Below are 19203 nucleotides of genomic sequence, written 5' to 3'. Positions count from 1 at the left end.
TATGCATTGTTGTTCCACCCAGTCTGCCCTCCTTCCAAATCAAAGCCGGGTAATCAGAGAGGACACAAAGCCACATAATGACGACTGTCACGGTGAGGCATTCCTCAGGCGGGTTAGGTTGAATCTCTCTCTCTCTCTCTCTCTCTAAAGATGAGCAAAAAAGACTATATAAAATAAATAATACAAATACTGAGCTATATTGTATGCTACATTTCTTTAAACAATGTTATTATTTAATCCATTTGCTAGAATAACGACACAGCCTTTTTCTAAAATGCTTTATGAGATTGGAGAATACATTAAGAGGGATCTTAGACCATTTCACCATACAGATTCTTTCCAGATACTTGATATCCTTCCTCTGTGCTTATGGACTGCCCTCTTCAATTCAAACCACAGGTTTTCAACAGGGTTCCAGTCCGGAGACTGAGATGGCCATTGCAACATTTTGTGGTCATTTAACCATTTCTTTGTGGATTTTGATGTGTGCTTGGGGCTATGGTCTTCCTGGAAGATCCACTTGAGGCCAACATTCAGCCTCCTGGCAGAGGCAACCAGGTTTTTGGTTAAAATGTCCCGGTACTGTGTAAAGTTCTTGATGTCGTTGACCTTAACAAGGGCCCCAGGACCAGTGGAACCAAAATGGACCCATAACATCAAAGATCCAGCATCATTTTTACAGTAAGTATGGTGTCCTTTTCTTATTACTGTATGCTTCCTTATTTCAACGCTAAACCCACCACTGGTGAGTGTGGCCAAAGAGGTCTATTTTCATGTCACCTGACCATAGCACTGCTTCCAATGCAAATGCCAATGCTGTTAAGCAAACTCCAGGCATTTACATTTGTTCAATGTCATGAAAATAGAGCTCTTTGGCCATGCACACCAGTGGTGGGCTTTGCTTCGGAAAAAAAAGATTGTCACACTTGTACTTTTGACCTGAATGCATTTCCTTCTCACCTTTGAGACCACATCCTGCTCTATAAATCTCACATCAGTTCATTTTCAGTTCTTCCCCATCTCTCACAACAGTTACGACGGCATCTCTGTCTGTGTCAAACAACAACTTCTCCCTGAATCTCTTCAAGAAAATCAGCGAGAGGATCAGCGAAGGAAACATCTTCTCTCCTCTGTTTATATTCAGAACCACATTACTGTAAAGATTAAAGAGGATCTCATGTTAAATACTGTTGAAGTAATATGACTACAGGTTAATCTGCCTCACCTAAAGCCCATTCTAGTGGGAAGCTGCTATAGACCACCAAGTGCTAACAGTCAGTATCTGGATAACATTTGTGAAATGCTTGATAATGTATGTGATATCAACAGAGAAGTACATTTTCTGGGTGATTTAAATATTGACCAGTTTTCATCAAGCTGCCCACTCAAGGAAAAGCTTCAAACTGTAACCAGTGCCTGCAACCAGGTTCAGATTATCAGTCAACCTACCATGGTAGTTACAAACAGCACAGGAATGAAATCATCAACATGTATCGATCACATCTTTACTAATGCTGCAGATATTAGCTTGAAAGCACTATCCAGATCCATTGGATGTAGTGATCACAATATAGAAGTCATATCTAGGAAAACCAAAGTTGTATGGTTGCAAGGGATGATGCAAAAGGAATGGCAAATAAGTCTGGCTGCATAACCGATTGGCAAACTTATTGCAAATTGATAAATCATGTGACTAAACTGAATAAAAAAGAAGAAGAAACTACACTATGAAACAAAGATAAATGAAATAAAGAATGATAGTAAAACACTTCAGTGCACCTTAAATGAAATTCTGGGAAAAAAGGCAAACTCAGCTCCATCATTCATTGAATCAGATGGCTCATTCATCACAAAACCAACTGATATTGCCAACTACTTTAATTATTTTTTTCATTGGCAAGATTAGCTAATTTAGGCATGATATTTTGGGGTTTTAGGCTGGGTTTCTGTACAGCACTTTGAGATTTCAGCTGATGTACGAAGGGCTATATAAATAAATTTGATTTGATTTGATATGCCAGCAACAAATGCTGACACTACACATCCAAGTATATCTGACCAAATTATGAAAGACAAGCATTGTAATTTTAAATTCCGTAAACTTAGTGTGGAAGAGGTGAAAAAATGGTCTATCACCAATGACAAGCCACCGGGGTCCGACAACTTGGATGGAAGATTATTGAGGTTAATAGCGTGCTATTTGCCACATTTTCATATTTAAGCCCACTAGAATGTGTATGCTCCCAGGCTTGGATGGAAGCAAAGATCATTCCGCTACCTAAGAATAGTAAAGCCCCCTTTACCCAAATATCCGACCAATCAGCCTGTTACCAACCCTTAGTAAACTTTGGGAAGAAATGGTGTTTGACCAGATACAATGCTATTTCACAGTAAACAAATGACAACAAACTTTCAGCATGCTTATAGAGAAAGACATTCAACAAGCACAGCACTTACACAAATGACTGATGATTGGCTGAGAGAAATTGATAAAAGATTGTGGGGGCTGTTTTGTTAGACTTCAGTGCGTCATCTCACATTATCGATCATAGTCTGCTGCGGGAAAAAACTGTGTTATGGCTTTACACCCACTGTTATATTGTGGATAAAGAGTTAGATTTGTTTCCTGTGAAATAGCATTGTATCTGGTCAAACACCATTTCTTCCCAAAGTTTACTAAGGGTTGGTAACAGGCTGATTCCCCAAGGCACCTGTCTAACAGAACACAGAGGGTGTTCTTTAATGGAAGCCTCTCCAACATAATCCAGGTAGAATCAGGAATTCCCCAAGGCAGCTGTCTAGGCCCATTAGTTTTTTCAATCTTTACTAATGAATTGCCACTGGCTTTGAGGAAAGCCAGAGTGTCTATGTATGCGGATGACTCAACGCTCTACATGTCAGCTACTACAGCGACTGAAATGACTGCAACACTTAACAAAGAGTTTCAGTTTATTTCAGAGGGGTGGCAAGGAATAAATTAGTCCTAAATATTTCTAAAACTAAAAGCATTGTATTTGGGATTAATCATTCACTAAACTCTAAACCTCAACTAAATCTTGTAATAAATAAATGTGGAAATTGAGCAAGTTGAGGTGACTAAACTGCTTGGAGTTACCCTGGATTTATAAACTGTCATGGTCAAAACATATTGATACAAAAGTAGCTAAGATGGGGAGAAGTATGTCCATGATAAGGCGCTGCTCTACCTTCTTGACAGCACTGTCAAAAAGGCAGCTGGCCGTTGGATGTACACAGAGAGCTAATATTAATAATATGCATGTCAATCTCTCCTGGCTCAAAGTGGAGGAGAGATTGACTTCATCACTGCTTGTATTTATGAGAGGTATTGACATGTTGAATGCACCGAGCTGTCTGTTTGAACTACTGGCGCACAGCTCGGACACCCATGCATACCCCACAAGACATGCCCCAAGAGGTCTCTTCACAGTCCCCAAGTTCAGAACAGACTATGGAAGGTGCACAGTACTAGATAGAGCCATGACTACATGGAACTCTATTGCACATCAAGTAACTCATGCAAGCAGTAAAATTAGATTTAAAAAAACAGATTAAAAAAACACTTTATGGAACAGCGGGGACTGTGAAGCAACACAAACATAGGTACACATACACAAGGATTTTTTACTGAATATATGTGGTAGTGGTGGAGTAGGGGCCTGAGGGCACAAAGTCTGTGAATGTATTGTAATGTTTTTAAATTGTATAAACTGCCTTAATTTTGCTGGACCCCAGGAAGAGTAGCTGCAATGGGGATCCATAATAAATACAAATCTCCTCTGCTTTGGCTATGGTATTCCTTGAGGCCAAGGGCAATACTGCTACACAGATGTCAGAGGCGCTGCACCTCCACAAAGCTGAGGGTGACATCCAGCTCCTGTCTGAGCTGAACAAAGACAAACCCCATACACACTGAGCCTGGCCAACCGCCTGTTTGGAGTGGCCAGGGGCCAATAGTGGGGCCAGGAGCAATACTGCCACATGGATGTTAGAGGCCCTGCCCCTCCACAAAGCTGAGGTGTTCAGAAAACTCCTGTCTGGGCCCCGTACACACTACCCCCATGCACTGAACCTGGCAAAGCCTTTTCAAAAGCTTTCCTCTGTGAAACTAGGAAGTACTACGGTGCCAGGTTAGAGTCTGTCGACTTCCGAGTCCAATGTGGAGGGTTAACATTAACAACTGGGTGGATAAAAAGACAAAGGGAAAACTCCAGGACCGGTTGCAAAAGGGAGCTGTCAACAACCAAAACTTGTTGGTGAATGTCATTTATTTCAAGGGCAAGTGAGGAAAGCAGTTCAAGAAGAGATCCACCAGAGAAGCTCAGTTCAAGGTGAGAGAACATTTGAGTAAGCCAGTGAAAATTGCATATCAGGAGAGCATGTTCTGCTTGACCTTAATCCCTGAGGTCAACTGCCAGATTCTGGAGCAATCTGAGCATGCTCCCGGAAGAGATAGAGGACAAACTGGGCTGGAGAAGCTGGTGAGGGAATTCACGTATTATAACTTTGTTGCATGGACCAGGCCCACGTGGGACATATGCACTTGTCCAGACTGAAGATGGAGAAGAGCTGCAACCTGAAAGCCATTCTGGTCAGCATGGGCATGATGGACTCCTTTGAAGGATTCAGGAGCAATTTCTCAGGTGTCACCCAACAACCTGGAGATGTCTGAGGTGGTGCACAAGGCCTTTGTAGAGGTGAATGAGGAAAGCGCAGAGGCTGCGGCTGCCACAAGGCTGTGACCCCGATCAGTAATGTTAAGAAAGCATAATATACGTACCTTCAAAGCCGACCACACTTTCTGTTCTTCATCCGCCACAACAGTAGTCAGAACATCCTCTTCTGTGGCAGGTACTACAGAGGTTTTGTATAAACGGTCCCCAAAGATTTTTCCCAATTGTGTGCGACGTCATCCAATTCGTATGATGTTACATCCTGGGAAAAAAAAGAAGACATGTTACGAATTCCAATTCGTACCATTGGACTTTCAAATGCTTGTCAACAATGTTGTAATTTGTAATTATTATGTTCATTTATGTAATCTCGGTTAACCCAGAAGTAAAATCTTGTGTAATTTGGTCAGTTGCAGGATTCACTTCTGGGACTATACGTTTTAGAAGTTGAGAGTTCCGGCAAAGATGAAGGCCTAGATTCAATCAGATCAAGCGCTAACCGGCGATAGCCAAAACCCGCATAGCTGATGTTTTGGCGGTGTAAGAGGTGGAACTGTGTTGGAGCTGTCAAATCGGTGAGGAGCTGCTCTTGTGATCATTGTCACGAAGCCACACCCGTCCCATAGAAATAATGACGCTCAAATTGAAAATCATTAAATGTGATCATGAGGATTTCTATCAGCTTAATGGAGGTGTATACACAATTTCACATTCTAGTGTTAGAACTTGTAAGCTCAGCTGTATGGGATTTCTCTTAATGCGACTCGGTGCAACCAATGGCAATGTCTGCTTTAGGTATAATGCTGGGAGCCGCTTGTGGATTTGACAGCTCTAAAACAGTCCCACCTCTTACACTGTCAAAACATCAGCTATGCGGATTTCGACTAAAGATGATTTGATTGAATCGGGACCAAAGTCTCCACCCTCACAAAGCCAAAGCCCCACCACGGGCAAAGCACTTGAATAAGCACTGCCTTCGCCCAATCCTAAAACATCCAAAATAACAGAACTACTGCTGCTTGTCATCTCACGCATCCCATTCAGTTCCAGCTGATTCTTTCGTCTACACACAGAATCTCCCTACAAGAGATTATACTGTTCTTTATTGTTTGCGAAATTATGTTTAATAATGTAATCGTTTTAAAATTGCATAATATTGTTTGCGTAATCTTGAGTGGAATATTTTTGTTTGTAATTTGTGTCTGGAAAAAAAAAAACGACAAAAGGTTTGGCAACCTACAGAAACATGCATTATAAATCAGAAATCATCCATAAAATCAGATATCGCCCATTTTGACTTTGTGGCTGTGGTAACTAGTGGAAACCATAAAATTAACATCAAAGGAACACCACCATTTTGAAAAAACTAAAGCTTGGACAGATGGAAATTTCCAACAGTGACATCACTGATCCGAGCACTGCTTTTTCACGCAAGTGTGCCAACAAGATCCGACCTGTGCTGGCTCAGATATTTTCTTTTCACTTTATCCTTTCCCGCCTAGTTCCAGCAACTATGATGGATCCATAACCAGGCGAAGCTTGGTTTGGTTCGGCTCAGTAGTGTGGAAGCTCTCATTATGCCATGCTTAGATATTTGCTTTAGACCAGCAGTAACCACAATAGTTCAACATCATCTGTTGGGACAGTTAACATCTTGCTCCTCACTTGTTTAGGGTTCAAACATTTGACTTCAGAACTTTTAATTTGAGGCAATAATTTCATCCAGACTTTTTTCTTCTAGATTCATCTGGCCTGGCTCTTGCAAAACAAATACAAGCTAAACTAATTGCTGAGGATCCCCTACGGATGCATCAGGATTATAGTAGAGCAAGACAGTGAAAAATCAAGCCGCTGCATCGAGCGGAGTCTCCACGAATCACGTTTTGTGTGGGGGGGGACAGGCAGAGGCGGTGGCGCAGTAATCATCGGGGAGGCAGTCCAAATTAATACTTCATCGGCGGCCGCCTCGTTCTCCATCATTAGGGCACATTACAGGGCCACAATATACATCATTAAACGCGGGCATAAACAATTCATTAAAAGGCAATTAAGGAGACAAGCGAATGTCACTTCTCCCTGTAGTATTAATAGGCAGTAAAACGGCAGAGGGTTAAGGCTAATGCTGAACTCCCAGTCAACCTGACTAATGGCCTCTAGTTGTTCCAGAAACACAAGATGGCCCTTTGCCTGGCTACCCAAACGCCGTGCTCCGGCCAAATGCTACGCCACGCCCACAGATGTCTCTTCTCTGCAATGAGTCTGGATCGGAGTACCTACATGACAATTTCTAGAACGGGAAAAAACATGAACCGTTCTGATTGTTCCCAGAAACCGATGGGCTGGGCAAGAGCCAGAACACACGCGTGTGAACACACGCCTATGTGTAAAGCGGAGGTTTGAAAATGTGTCATTGGCTTTGTTACTCCGATTGGTTAGAGATGATCCAATCGCTGATTACATTGTTTGGTACAACACCCGTCCTTTTGACGTCACCACAAACGACTTCAATGATGGCAATCTCAGACTGAAGTTTGTAGCAAACGATAGAGCAGCGAAAAAGATTCAGTTAGAGTCGTCAGACAAGATGACCTTACCCCTACTCTTCAATATAGTCATTACTGTTGAGTCACCGCTCATGATAAAGGCACCTCAGAAAACAGGGTTCTACATTGAACCTTTTTTATCGAAAGACACTTGTCATTTTAGGGTTCTTTGTTGGGTGAAAAGGTTCTACCTGGATCCAAAAATAATTATCCTACAGGGACAAGCCAGAGAACACTGTAATGGCACCTTTCCAATTAAAGAGTTAAAGAGTGATCAAAACAAGGTGGAGTAATGAGACACAACAATGAGACATAAATACAAGGCAGTCGAACCTGGCATTTCAACGGACATACAGTTGGGGATAAACACGTAGTCTCAGTCATCAACCTTCAGTTTATTTTAAAATGAAAGCACCCAGTTTCGTCATAGTACAGATGCAACCTTTTCAATACTTTAGAGTGGTTATCTGCCAGTGAGTCTTGAGGACACCACACCTGACATTCACACTTAGTTAAGGGTACATTACTAAAAGGTTCTACAAATGGCACAAAGTTTGACCTCACACACACACACACACACACACATCCAAAACTGACTGGGAAAGGTCAATCAACGCAAAAATAGCAGGTCCACATAAATAAATGCCTCTAAATAAAAGTAGCATTACAATGTGGTGAAAAATGTGGTGACTTTGGTCAGCTAGTGACCGGACAAAGGAGAGAAACTAGATTTGTGTAGCAGGATGACACATTGTGTGTGTTCGTTGTACGAGTCTTAACATTAATATGTGTTTTTCAATAGTTTGCCTGTGCAGGTTACTTTAGTGATTTGAGTGTGACCAGACCATGTTCCCACAGATAAGATAAAATGTAATCCAAAAAGTAGACATTCACATAACTGCCACTTAATAAAAAAGGGAATTGAAAGATGGAGATAAGATTCCGCTTAAAAATAAATATGGCTTTGCATATGTCAATCAAGATGACAGATCTGCACCGGTTTCTTCACTGGTCATATAGAGCTATAGTGAGGGACCTGGGATTTGATGGGAACTTTGGTAGAGGGCAGGGAGCAAAGCATTACAATCACTGACACATAGATACCACATTCAGTCATGAATATAAGGCACAAAAATACCTCACATACTAGCTAGCTACTGCTCAAAACTTCAAGTTTTGCTTAAAGGTAGATTCAGCTATACAAATTTCAGTAGCTGCATATCAGGCCGATATCCCCAACAACAAAGAGAGTGAAGCGAGAGGCTAACCTCCTCCGCGGTATTTGTCCCTCAGCTATCACATTTGCAGGAGAGTGAAGCGGCATCGCATGCACATGCGAAGATGCTCTGTATGGGACTGTGGGTGCTCACAAGTACAGCCTATTGTATAGCGTTTATTCCTAAATATCTTTGTTTCACACTGCTGCTCGTATCGCTGAGTCTCAGTTTAAAGGAAATGCTAACGTAGCATTGGGGATGTGCAATAATATATTACAAGATCAATAAATAATTAAGGATAGTGATATCATTTTACAATCATACAATTTGCACAATATTCAACATCAAATACACCCCAAAAATGTTGTCTCAGTATTAGTGCCAAATGTAAAGTCTTCCCAGAATTTTCATTGTCTCAGAACAAATCAAATCAAACAGGACTCAAATGTTTCTCTCAGAATAAAGGAGGCTCTTCAGCTGGTTTCTGAAAAAAATATATAATAATTTAACAATATGAACAAGATAAAAACCCTGAGATTTCAGATTCAGATGCAACACTGAGGTCAGACATTTTACAAATGCGTCACAGGAGGGGTGGACAGATGACAAGCAGCCACCACCAGACGTGTCAGTTACTAGGCTGACCAACAATGAAATCTAGCGGCTTTGGCACCCGTGACCCTGATCTCAACCAGTTTCTCCTCTCAAGACTCTCTCTTGCATTCAGCGGCTTAACATGAGGAGACTGTGTTGAGATGTAGGTGAGGTGTTCAGCTGATGCTCATGTCACCACAACACAACACTCCTAACCATTCAATCCATATTATAATAGGCCTCAGTGCTCTCAGCCATCAGACCAATTCATTCTACCCACTGGGCATCCAGTAATACTCCACCCCACTAGTCAAAAGTAGTGCCTCCCCCTGGTGTCCCTGTGTCGGTGTCCCTGTGTCACTGCTCCTGTGTGAGGGTGTGGCTGGGTGTGGTCACTGGGTAAAGCTCTTCTTGATGGCCACGTTGGGGAAGAGTCCGCAGAGCTCTTGGACAATGCGGGCATCCACCTGCGCGCAGAAGGACACGTCCAGGAGGAGGAGCTTAGGACACGCCTGCAGCAGCTTCCTCAGGGAGGAGGAGCTTACCATCCGGGTGCCTGTCAATCAACAACACAAACATACCAAATGAGTGAGCAACATTTGTGTGACCCCTCGGGGAATACTGTGTTTTAAATGCGCCAAGTAAAATACTATATTCAAATATCGGGTGTGAACATATCTGTGGTTGTACCTAAAATGACTTAATATAAACTTGTGTGATAGACAGAGAGAAAGAGAGATAGATTAAGAAAGAAAGAGGGAGGTAGTACCCACCCAGTATGTCGAGGTGCTGCAGTGCGGGGCAGTTGGCAGCCAGCTCCTCAATGTCCGAGTCGCACACGGTGCGGTTCGCGGTGAGGAAGAGCTTCCTCAGGCACTGCAGGTTGCGGGCCAGGTGCTGGAAGCAGCCCGAGCTGCTCTGCAGTGTGGAGCACCAGCCCAGGTCCAGCTCCTCCAGTAATCTGCATCCTGCAGCCAGCTCGGCCAGGCCACGCTCCGTCAGGTTTCTGCAGCGCCACAGGTCCAGGGAGCGCAGTGAGCGGCAGCGGACAGCCAGCATGCTGGCCACCACGTCATAGTCCTCTATCTGCAGGGAGAACATAGGGGCTGTTAGCTAACACAGAATGACTGAATCAATTGTCATGATTCTTGGTTGTGGTTCAGAGTTAAGGGGTTAGGCTGATCCTAGAATGTCTATCTGGTGCAAGAGAAGAGTGTATGATAGTGAGTGTATTTGTGGGGGGGCATCTTACCATCACACAGCTCCCCAGGTTGAGGTGTCTCAGCTCAATACAGAAGGTTAGGATGCTCAACATGGCTGTTTGCTGCAGCAACATAAACAAAGCAAGCGAGAGAGAGAAAATGTCAAAGTTGAGTTAAGTTTCTATCAACTGACCCAAAATATGATGATTGCACCCGTTTTTGTACACACACAGTAAAATGAGACTGAGGAATGTGTATCAAAGGTGTCAAGTCAAAATTTACAATAACAGGTCTACCCATGTTATTCAATATCTCTCCAAGATGACTTGGTCTGGCAAACACATAACTCAACAGTATTAGGGTAGTATAACATTTCAAAACGTTAAAAAAATACATTTGCTTACCACCTATCCACCATTGCTAGACAGGGATAGAGGTGAGATTTCAATGTGTAACTGTCAACATGCCACCCAATGGCAATTGAGCGTGCGTGACGTGTACTTTAGCAAGCATCTCTGATGTGTATGCTATGTGTTTCGAGAGTGTGTGTTTGGTGGTCTCTTTTTATGCCTTTTGACAGTCAGAGAACTATTTAATTATACCAGTGACAACTTAATGACAGACAACAGGGCTTGATGACACATAGGACTGCAGACACACACAGCCTGCCTACAGTAAACAACCTGAAAGCTTAGACCTCAACCTCACTGCACTGGAAAGACTACGGTATGGTGTCTGCCTTAAGAAAGGCTGAAACATGAGAACAACACTCAGCCCTGTAAAGTTTTGTAGCAGGCCTGGGCGAGAACAGGACCCGAACTCTGAGTTCATTACAAATGATGACAGCAGAGAATTAGTCCTACGTAAACCACAATGGTGCCATGCACAGGCCATGTATCAAATAGGAAACTCAACTACCTCTTAACCCATACACCACCAACATGCCCATGTGCATTAGCCTAAAAATATGGCGTAATTTGTGTTACAACATCGTCTCAATATATGCTACTTGCAAACGCTTTTAACCAAAGTGACACAATGCAGTGATTGCATACATTTTTAGTATGTGATCTCTGTGGGAATTGAACCCACAACCTTGGTGGCGGCATCATGCTTAAGTTACATAAATGGGTGCCCAAAGGTTCGATACTCGGCCCACTACTGTTCACAATCTATATAAATAACATCGGTAATGCTGTAAAATGCATATGAAACAGTGTTGTATTCCATTGCTCCATCGGTTGGCCAAGCCTGATTTTCAAGCACTGCGGAGGTCACTATTGGATCTAAAGTTAGTGCTAAACGCAAACAAAACACATGCTTTTTTTCCCTAGGTCCCATAACCCAGATTTAAAGGAATTTGTAATTACTAGTTTGAACCGTACACAAATTGAGCGAGTTCCTTCCTACAAATATCTTGGTATCTGGGCTGGCTTGATGACAAACTGTCATTTAAAAAAACATGTCACTGAGCTGGTAAAGAAGTTCAAGGTTGGTTTCTTTAATAATGGGGATATTATTTATATGCATGCAGCTGCATCTACACTTAAACCACTTAGATGCTGTTTTCCATTGTGCCCTTAAGTTAATTTTTGTTGATGGTTATAGAAATCACCATTGTGTTTTGTATCAAAAAGTGGGTTGGGCCTCTTTGTATGCAAGGAGAGAGCAGCATTTTATTGTGTTTATCTACAAAGCTCTCATACAGAAACTTCCTATGTATCTATCATCATTAATTCAATTCAGACGTACAAATGACCAAACCAGGTCTCAGGCTTGGATAACACTAGACTTCGGTCTCCACACAGTTGGGTAAAGCTGCTGTTAGGTTTTTTGCGCCCTTTATGTGGAACAACTTCCAGAGCTCTCTGAAATGAGATGTTCTGGTCCCCCTTGGTCAGTTCTGAGTGATGATCGGAGACCTTTATGTTGATAAAATGTGTCCGTTTTTCTTAATATGTTGAGTAATTTTGTATATTCTATGTGTTTGAGGTTTTTATGCAGGGCTCATCTGTAAGAGAGACCCTAGTGTCAGTATGACTTTCCTGTGGAAATCAATAATAATAAATGCTCTTACCACATTCTTACCAACTGAGCCACACCGGACAGAAGGAGCAATAGCATCACTGTTCTAAACAGCACACCTAACGGGCGGTTCCATATGTGACATATGTGAAATTTAGAAAGAGGGGGAATCTAATCGCAAAAACTAGGATGGGTTGCTAACATGACTAGTTTTGTTCCTTTGGCTTCCGGACAATGAAATAAAGTTGATATGAAAACCAATAGAAGAGGAAAGAAATGCTGGTTAATGGCATGAAGTCTTTAGAAAATAATTGCTTCCACATTTCTATGGATGGATTTTGGGTAGGCTACTTTGAAGCAAGGTAGGACTTTCCTCGTTACTGGGAGGTAAAACTTTCAGGTTTCAAACAATTGGTGCAACGGTCTAAGGCACTGCATCTCAGTGCTAGAGGCGTCACTACAGACCCTGGTTCGATTCCAGGCTTCATCACAACCGGCCATGATTGGGAGTCCCATACGGCGGAGAACAATTGGACTAGTGTCGTCCGGGTTAGGGTTTGGCCGTCACTGTAAATAACAACTTGTTCATAACTGACTTGCCTAATTAAATAAAGGTTAAATAAATACACATTTTAAAAATACTGCCTCAACCTCACATAGTAAAGTGATGGGTGACGAGCTGATAGCCTGCCTACCGTTGAGAATAGCCTATGCACACGAATGGCGAATGGGAGGCGCGTTTTTATTACGAGTTGAGATTGAGAAATACAAATTGTAACTTTTTAAATTGTGGCCATCAAAACAGTTAACACGCGATTGCATTTAGAATTGTTATTTGTTACACAATGACTGGGCTTATAAAAGCATGTTTCACTCCAGTAGGCTACCAGCTTTTTGAGGAGCTGCTCTCGAGCTGTCTGACAGTTGATAGGCCATTCCGCTCCTCAGACTAGGCTCTGTATCATGTGCACGTGTGATAAGTAAGATACATGATTACGGCTAACGATAATACACACATGCCAATTTCATTCCCATAAATGATGCAAATTAACCTATAGATTGATAAGCATGGCCGGTCAAATGTATTTTTGGTGGCTAACCGGTTAACGGTTAACATCCTTATTTAGCATTTATTTTATTTTATTTTATTTCACCTTTATTTAACCAGGTAGGCAAGTTGAGAACAAGTTCTCATTTACAATTGCGACCTGGCCAAGATAAAGCAAAGCAGTTCGACAACATACAACAACACAGAGTTTCACATGGAGTAAACAACATACAGTCAATAATACAGTAGAAAAAATAAAAAATAAGACTATATACAATGTGAGCAAATGATGTGAGATAAGGGAGGTAAGAGCAAAAAAAAAATGCCATGGTGTCAAAATAAATAAAGTATAGCAAGAAAAACAATGGAATGGTAGATTTGTAGTTTGAAGAAAGTTCAAAGTTCAAATATAAATAATATGGTGCAAAGGAGCAAAATAAATAAAATAAATAAATACAGTAGGGGAAGAGGTAGTAGTTTGGCCTAAATTATAGATGGGCTATGTACAGGTGCAGTGATCTGTGAGCTGCTCTGACAGCTGGTGCTTAAAGCTAGTGAGGGAGATAAGTGTTTCCAATTTCAGAGATTTTTGTAGTTCGTTCCAGTCGTTGGCAGCAGAGAACTGGAAGGAGAGACGACCAAAGGAGGAGTTGGCTTTAGGGGTGACCAGAGAGATATACCTGCTGGAGCGCGTGCTACAGGTGGGTGCTGCTATGGTGACCAGTGAGCGGAGATAAGGGGGGACTTTACCTAGCAGGGTCTTGTAGATGACCTGGAGCCAATGTGTTTGGCGACGATTATGAAGTGAAGGCCAGCCAACGAGAGCATACAGATCGCAGTGGTGGGTTGTATATGGGGCTTTGGTGACAAAACGGATGGCACTGTGATAGACTGCATCCAGCTTGTTGAGTAGGGTATTGGAGGCTATTTTGTAAATGACATCGCCGAAGTCGAGGATTGGTAGGATGGTCAGTTTTACGAGGGTATGTTTGGCAGCATGAGTGAAGGATGCTTTGTTGCGAAATAGGAAGCCAATTCTAGATTTCACTTTGGATTGGAGATGATTGATGTGAGTCTGGAAGGAGAGTTTACAGTCTAACCAGACACCTAGGTATTTGTAGTTGTCCACAAATTCTAAGTTAGAACCGTCCAGAGAAGTTATGCTGGATGGGCGGGCAGGTGCAGGCAGCGATCGGTTGAAGAGTATGCATTTAGTTTTACTTGTGTTTAGGAGCAGTTGGAGGCCACGGAAGGAGAGTTGAATGGCATTGAAGCTCGTCTGGAGGGTTGTTAACACAGTGTCCAAAGAAGGGCCAGAAGTATACAGAATGGTGTCGTCTGCGTAGAGGTGGATCAGAGATTCACCAGCAGCAAGAGCGACATCATTTATGTATACAGAGAAAAGAGTTGGCCCAAGAATTGAACCCTGTGGTACCCCCATAGAGACTGCCAGAGGTCCAGACAGTAGGCCCTCCGATTTGACACACTGAACTCTGTCAGAGAAGTAGTTGGTGAACCAGGCGACGCAATTGTTTGAGAAACCAAGGCTACTAAGTCTGCCGATGAGGATGTGGTGATTAACAGAGTCAAAAGCTTTGGCCAGGTCAATGAATACGGCAGCACAGTATTGTTTCTTATCGATGGCGGTTACGATGTCGTTTAGGACCTTGAGCGTGGCTGAGGTGCACCCATGACCAGCTCTGAAACCAGATTGCATAGCGGAGAGGGTGCGGTGGGACTCGAAATAGTCGGTAATCTGTTTGTTGACTTGGCTTTCGAAGACCTTCGAAAGGCAGGGTAGGATGGATATAGGTCTGTAGCAATTTGGGTCAAGAGTGTCACCTCCTTTGAAGAGGGGGATGACAGCAGCTGCTTTCCAATCTATGGGAATCTCAGACGACACGAAAGAGAGGTTGAACAGGCTAGTAATAGGGGTTGCAATAATTTCGGCAGATAATTTTAGAAAGAAAGGGTCCAGATTGTCAAGCCCAGCTGATTTGTAGGGGTGTAGCAGGCAATGAGGCAGTGATCGCTGAGATCTTGGTTGAAAACAGCAGAGGTGTAATTAGAGGGCACATTGGTTAGGATGATATCTATGAGGGTGCCAGAGTTTGCGGCTTTGGGCTTGTACCTGGTGGGTTCATTAATAATTTGTGTGAGATTGAGGGCATCAAGCTTGGATTGTAGAATGGCTGGGGTGTTAAGCATGTCCCAGTTTAGGTCGCCTAGTAGCACGAGCTCTGAAGATAGATGGGGGGCAATCAGTTCACATATGGTGTCCAGAGCACAGCTAGGGGCCGAGGGGGGTCTATAGCAGGCGGCAACGGTGAGAGACTTGTTTTTGGAGAGATGGATTTTTAGAAGTAGAAGTTCAAATTGTTTGGGTACAGACGTGGATAGCAGGACAGAACTCTGCAGGCTCTCTCTGCAGTAGATTGCAACACCGCCCCCTTTGGTCGTTCTATCTTGTCTGAAAACGTTGTAGTTAGGGATGATGATTTCACAGTTTTTGGTGGACTTCCTAAGCCAAGATTCAGACACAGCTAGGACATCCGGGTTGGCAGAGTGTGCTAAAGCAGTGAATAAAACAAACTTAGGGAGGAGGCTTCTAATGTTAACATGCATGAAACCAAGGCTATTACGGTTACAGAAGTCATCAAAAGAGAGCGCCTGGGGAGTAGGAGTGGAGCCAGGCACTGCAGGGCCTGGATTCACCTCTACATCCCCAGAGGAGCAGAGAAGAATAAGTATGAGGGTACGGCTAAAAGCTATAAGAATTGGTCGTCTGTGACGTCCAGAATAGAGAGAAAAAGGAGCAGGTTTCTGGGGGCGATAAAATAGCTTCAAGGTATAATGTACAGACAAAGGTATGGTGGGATGTGAGTACAGAGGAGGTAAACCTAGGCATTTAGTGATTATGAGAGAGATATTGTCTCTAGAAACATCATTGAAACCAGAAGATGTCATAGCATGTGTGGGTGGAGGAACTGAGAGGTTGGATAAGGTATAATGAGCAGGGCTAGAGGCTCTACAGTGAAATAAGCCAATAAACACTAACCAGAACAGCAATGGACAAGGCATATTGACATTAAGGAGAGGCATGCTTAGCCGAGTGATCAGAGGGTCCAGTGAGATTCAGACAGCTAGCCGGGCCATAGGTAGCAAGCTGGTGGAAGATGGGAGGGAGGTCTGTTTTTAGCCACCTCGTGCGTTTCCGTCTGTGGGTTAGTGGGGTTCCGTGTGGAAGGGGGGACCTGTCCAAGTTGGCAAAATAGTTAGTTATAGTGGCCCAAGAAAAGTGTCCGATAGACCTATTCAGATCGGGAGGGGCCAGTTGGATAACTCCCTCGGGCAGATAACGTCGGTGGTCCAGTCGTGAAGACCCGATGGGGCTCCGCATCGGCAGTAAAACGGGTCAGGATAGGTGAGTTGTAGCCCAGGAGACACTTCAGCTGGCTAGCTCAGGAACAGCCCACGAGTGGCTGACGGAACTCCTCAGCTGGCTAGCTGGCCAGCTCCGCAATAATGTGTGTTAATTCCGTTACCGACGTTGCCAATAGTCACTCAGGTAGCAGCTAGTTAACTGCAAGATCCAGGTGTAAATGTCCAGAGCCTGCGGTAGAAATCGGGGAAAGGAGAGAGAATAGGTCCGATATGCTCTGGTCTGAGTCGCGCTGTACAAAAACTGGCGATAGCTTTTCGAGCTAATGGACAGCTGAGGACGGCTAACCGTGGCTAGCTGAACTTCAACGTTAGCCAATGAAAATGGCTAACCTCTGGCTAGCTTCTGTTGTGGAATTCAGATGAGGTAAATAATACTTTTTTTTTGTTTTTTTTTTTTTAAATTGGTGAGGCGGGTTGCAGGAGAGTGCTTTGAGGTTGAGTATTTGAATAAAAAAAATGTAAAAAGATAAGTGAAGAAAAAAATATGTAAATATATATATACACGAGACACGACAGGACGTCTGAACTGCTACGCCATCTTGGGATACGATGAGCATACGGCGCCTTCAGAAAGTACTCACACCCCACTGCCTTTTTCACAATTTCTTGTGTTACAGCCTGAATTTAAAATGTATTCATTTTGGATTTTTTGGTCACTGGCCAACATGAGAAGAATAAGAAGAACATACAGAAGAATAAGAGAGATAGCTAATGTGGGGTAACTAGTAGGCTACAGCTGTCAGTGTTCAGCAAGTTAACATTCAGCAACTTGAAATCCATTAACTCAGTTAGATTTTCGTACTTGAACTCAAAACAAACAATTGTTATTATCAATCTGTTAACGTTACTCAAAAGATTACCACAATTTGCAGATTGCCTGTTTGCTATCATAAAGATGTAAGAAATTATAGCTAGCTAAGTTACTTACTGCAGAGTAGGGCTAGCCATGATCTAACTAGTAACTTAGGCTGATAGTTGATTTTAAGATACAGTTATGATAATTGGGATTTGTAATTAAGATTGAGATTGGACTAAAATGTGGGTAATTGGATGCTTAGATGTAACCATCTTATTTTTGCATAGGGTCAATTAAACATGAAAAGAAAGGGAGAGATAACAGACTTCTTTTTAAAGAAGCACAAACAGGCAGATCAGGTGCAAACAGACACCAGCACTTGCATCATCACCGGACCCCAGAGAGGCTAGTCAGAGTCAGTGTGGTCAGACTTCACAAGGACCCAGTCTACCAGCACCAGATCAGAGCATCTACCAGGCAGTCAGTCACATGCCCAGTTCAGAATTTAAGTTTAGCTTCAGCTTGTAATAGATTGTCAGATTAAGCCTCGCTTTAAAAAATGTTGGTTATCGATTCATGTGTTCTTGTTTTGATGGCTGTGGCATTTGTATTGTGATTATACACTAATGGTTCTTGTGTTCTTTTAATGTAATAGATGTATCAAGGAATGACACAGAGACCTCTGGCTCTGAGCAAGACAGTGAGCCAGAGCTGCCAGGAGATGTCATCGAGCCCCTCCCAACTACATCAAGCACCAGATATGCTGTTCCAAAAGGACCCAATGGTAGGCCAGGCCTATACCTTGAACTACGCATTTTAGTTAGCAGCTGTTAGTATCTAATGTTGTGGAAGCTTTAATTATACATTTCCATAGAGATGACACATTATTTAAAGTGTATTTCAGACATTTCAAGATCCAGAGAAGAGGGTCCTGTACAGTCTTGTTTGAAAACATTTCCCAGAACTCAGCATGGTACTAGGAAAAGGGCTTTCAACAGCTCCTGGTATAAGGACAATTCATGGCTTGAATATTCTGTAAGTCAAGATTTGACTTATTGTTTCGCCTGTAGGCATTTTTCTCTGTCAAATACACCTGAATCTGCCTTCACAACACAGTCAGGTTTTTGTAACTGGAAAAAGGCGCTGTTTAAAGATTCTGGGTTTAAGCGCCATTCGAAGGCAGATCGATTCTACCTTGCTGCTACCTTGCTTCCTACCTTGCTTCAAAGTATACCAACGATATGTATGCTTGGAATCAGCATAAAAGGGCTATTGACAGCAACTCATCAATGTTAGATGTCATAAATCAGGACAGAAAAAGGGGAGGAAAACTGTACTCACATTAAAACAATTGCAGACGTCTCCTATTAACTGCCACTCAAAATATAGCGCAGAGAGGTCATCGAGAGTCTAATGGTCATTTTAAGAAGAAATAGCAAAGCATGACCCTCTCATAGAGAAAAGGATGAATGCATGTGGCAATGCTAAGTACACAAGCCACCAAATCTAGAACAAAGTTCTTGAGGGCTTAGCTGAGATGGTACAAAGTGAAATAACAAGAGAAGTAAAAGAAAGTGACGTTTTTAGTGTAATTGCAGATGAAACCAAAGATTTACCGGAAAAATAATAAAAGTCTTTAGTTG

General features: G+C 42.7%; 1 protein-coding gene and 1 pseudogene across 2 annotated transcripts in view; one reads left to right on the top strand and one right to left on the bottom strand.

Moving 5' to 3' along the window:
• The first annotated feature begins 4175 nt into the window (after positions 1-4175).
• LOC115176989 (leukocyte elastase inhibitor pseudogene) lies at positions 4176-4902 on the top strand (annotated as a pseudogene).
• A 2706-nt stretch (positions 4903-7608) lies between these two features.
• The window catches only part of fbxl4 (F-box and leucine-rich repeat protein 4), a 34327-nt gene continuing 22732 nt past the window's right edge, over positions 7609-19203 (bottom strand). For both annotated transcript variants that reach the window (XM_029738142.1, XM_029738144.1), the window contains 3 exons: positions 10298-10369; positions 9819-10131; positions 7609-9601 (listed from right to left, as the gene is read on the bottom strand). In XM_029738142.1, coding sequence (XP_029594002.1) covers positions 9438-9601; positions 9819-10131; positions 10298-10369 — 549 coding nt within the window. In that variant the 3' untranslated portion in view covers positions 7609-9437. The remainder of the gene's footprint in view (positions 9602-9818; positions 10132-10297; positions 10370-19203) is intronic.

Source organism: Salmo trutta, chromosome 37, assembly GCF_901001165.1.
Source record: "Salmo trutta chromosome 37, fSalTru1.1, whole genome shotgun sequence".
Taxonomy (NCBI): domain Eukaryota; kingdom Metazoa; phylum Chordata; class Actinopteri; order Salmoniformes; family Salmonidae; genus Salmo; species Salmo trutta.
This window is presented reverse-complemented; position numbering and strand designations above follow the sequence as displayed.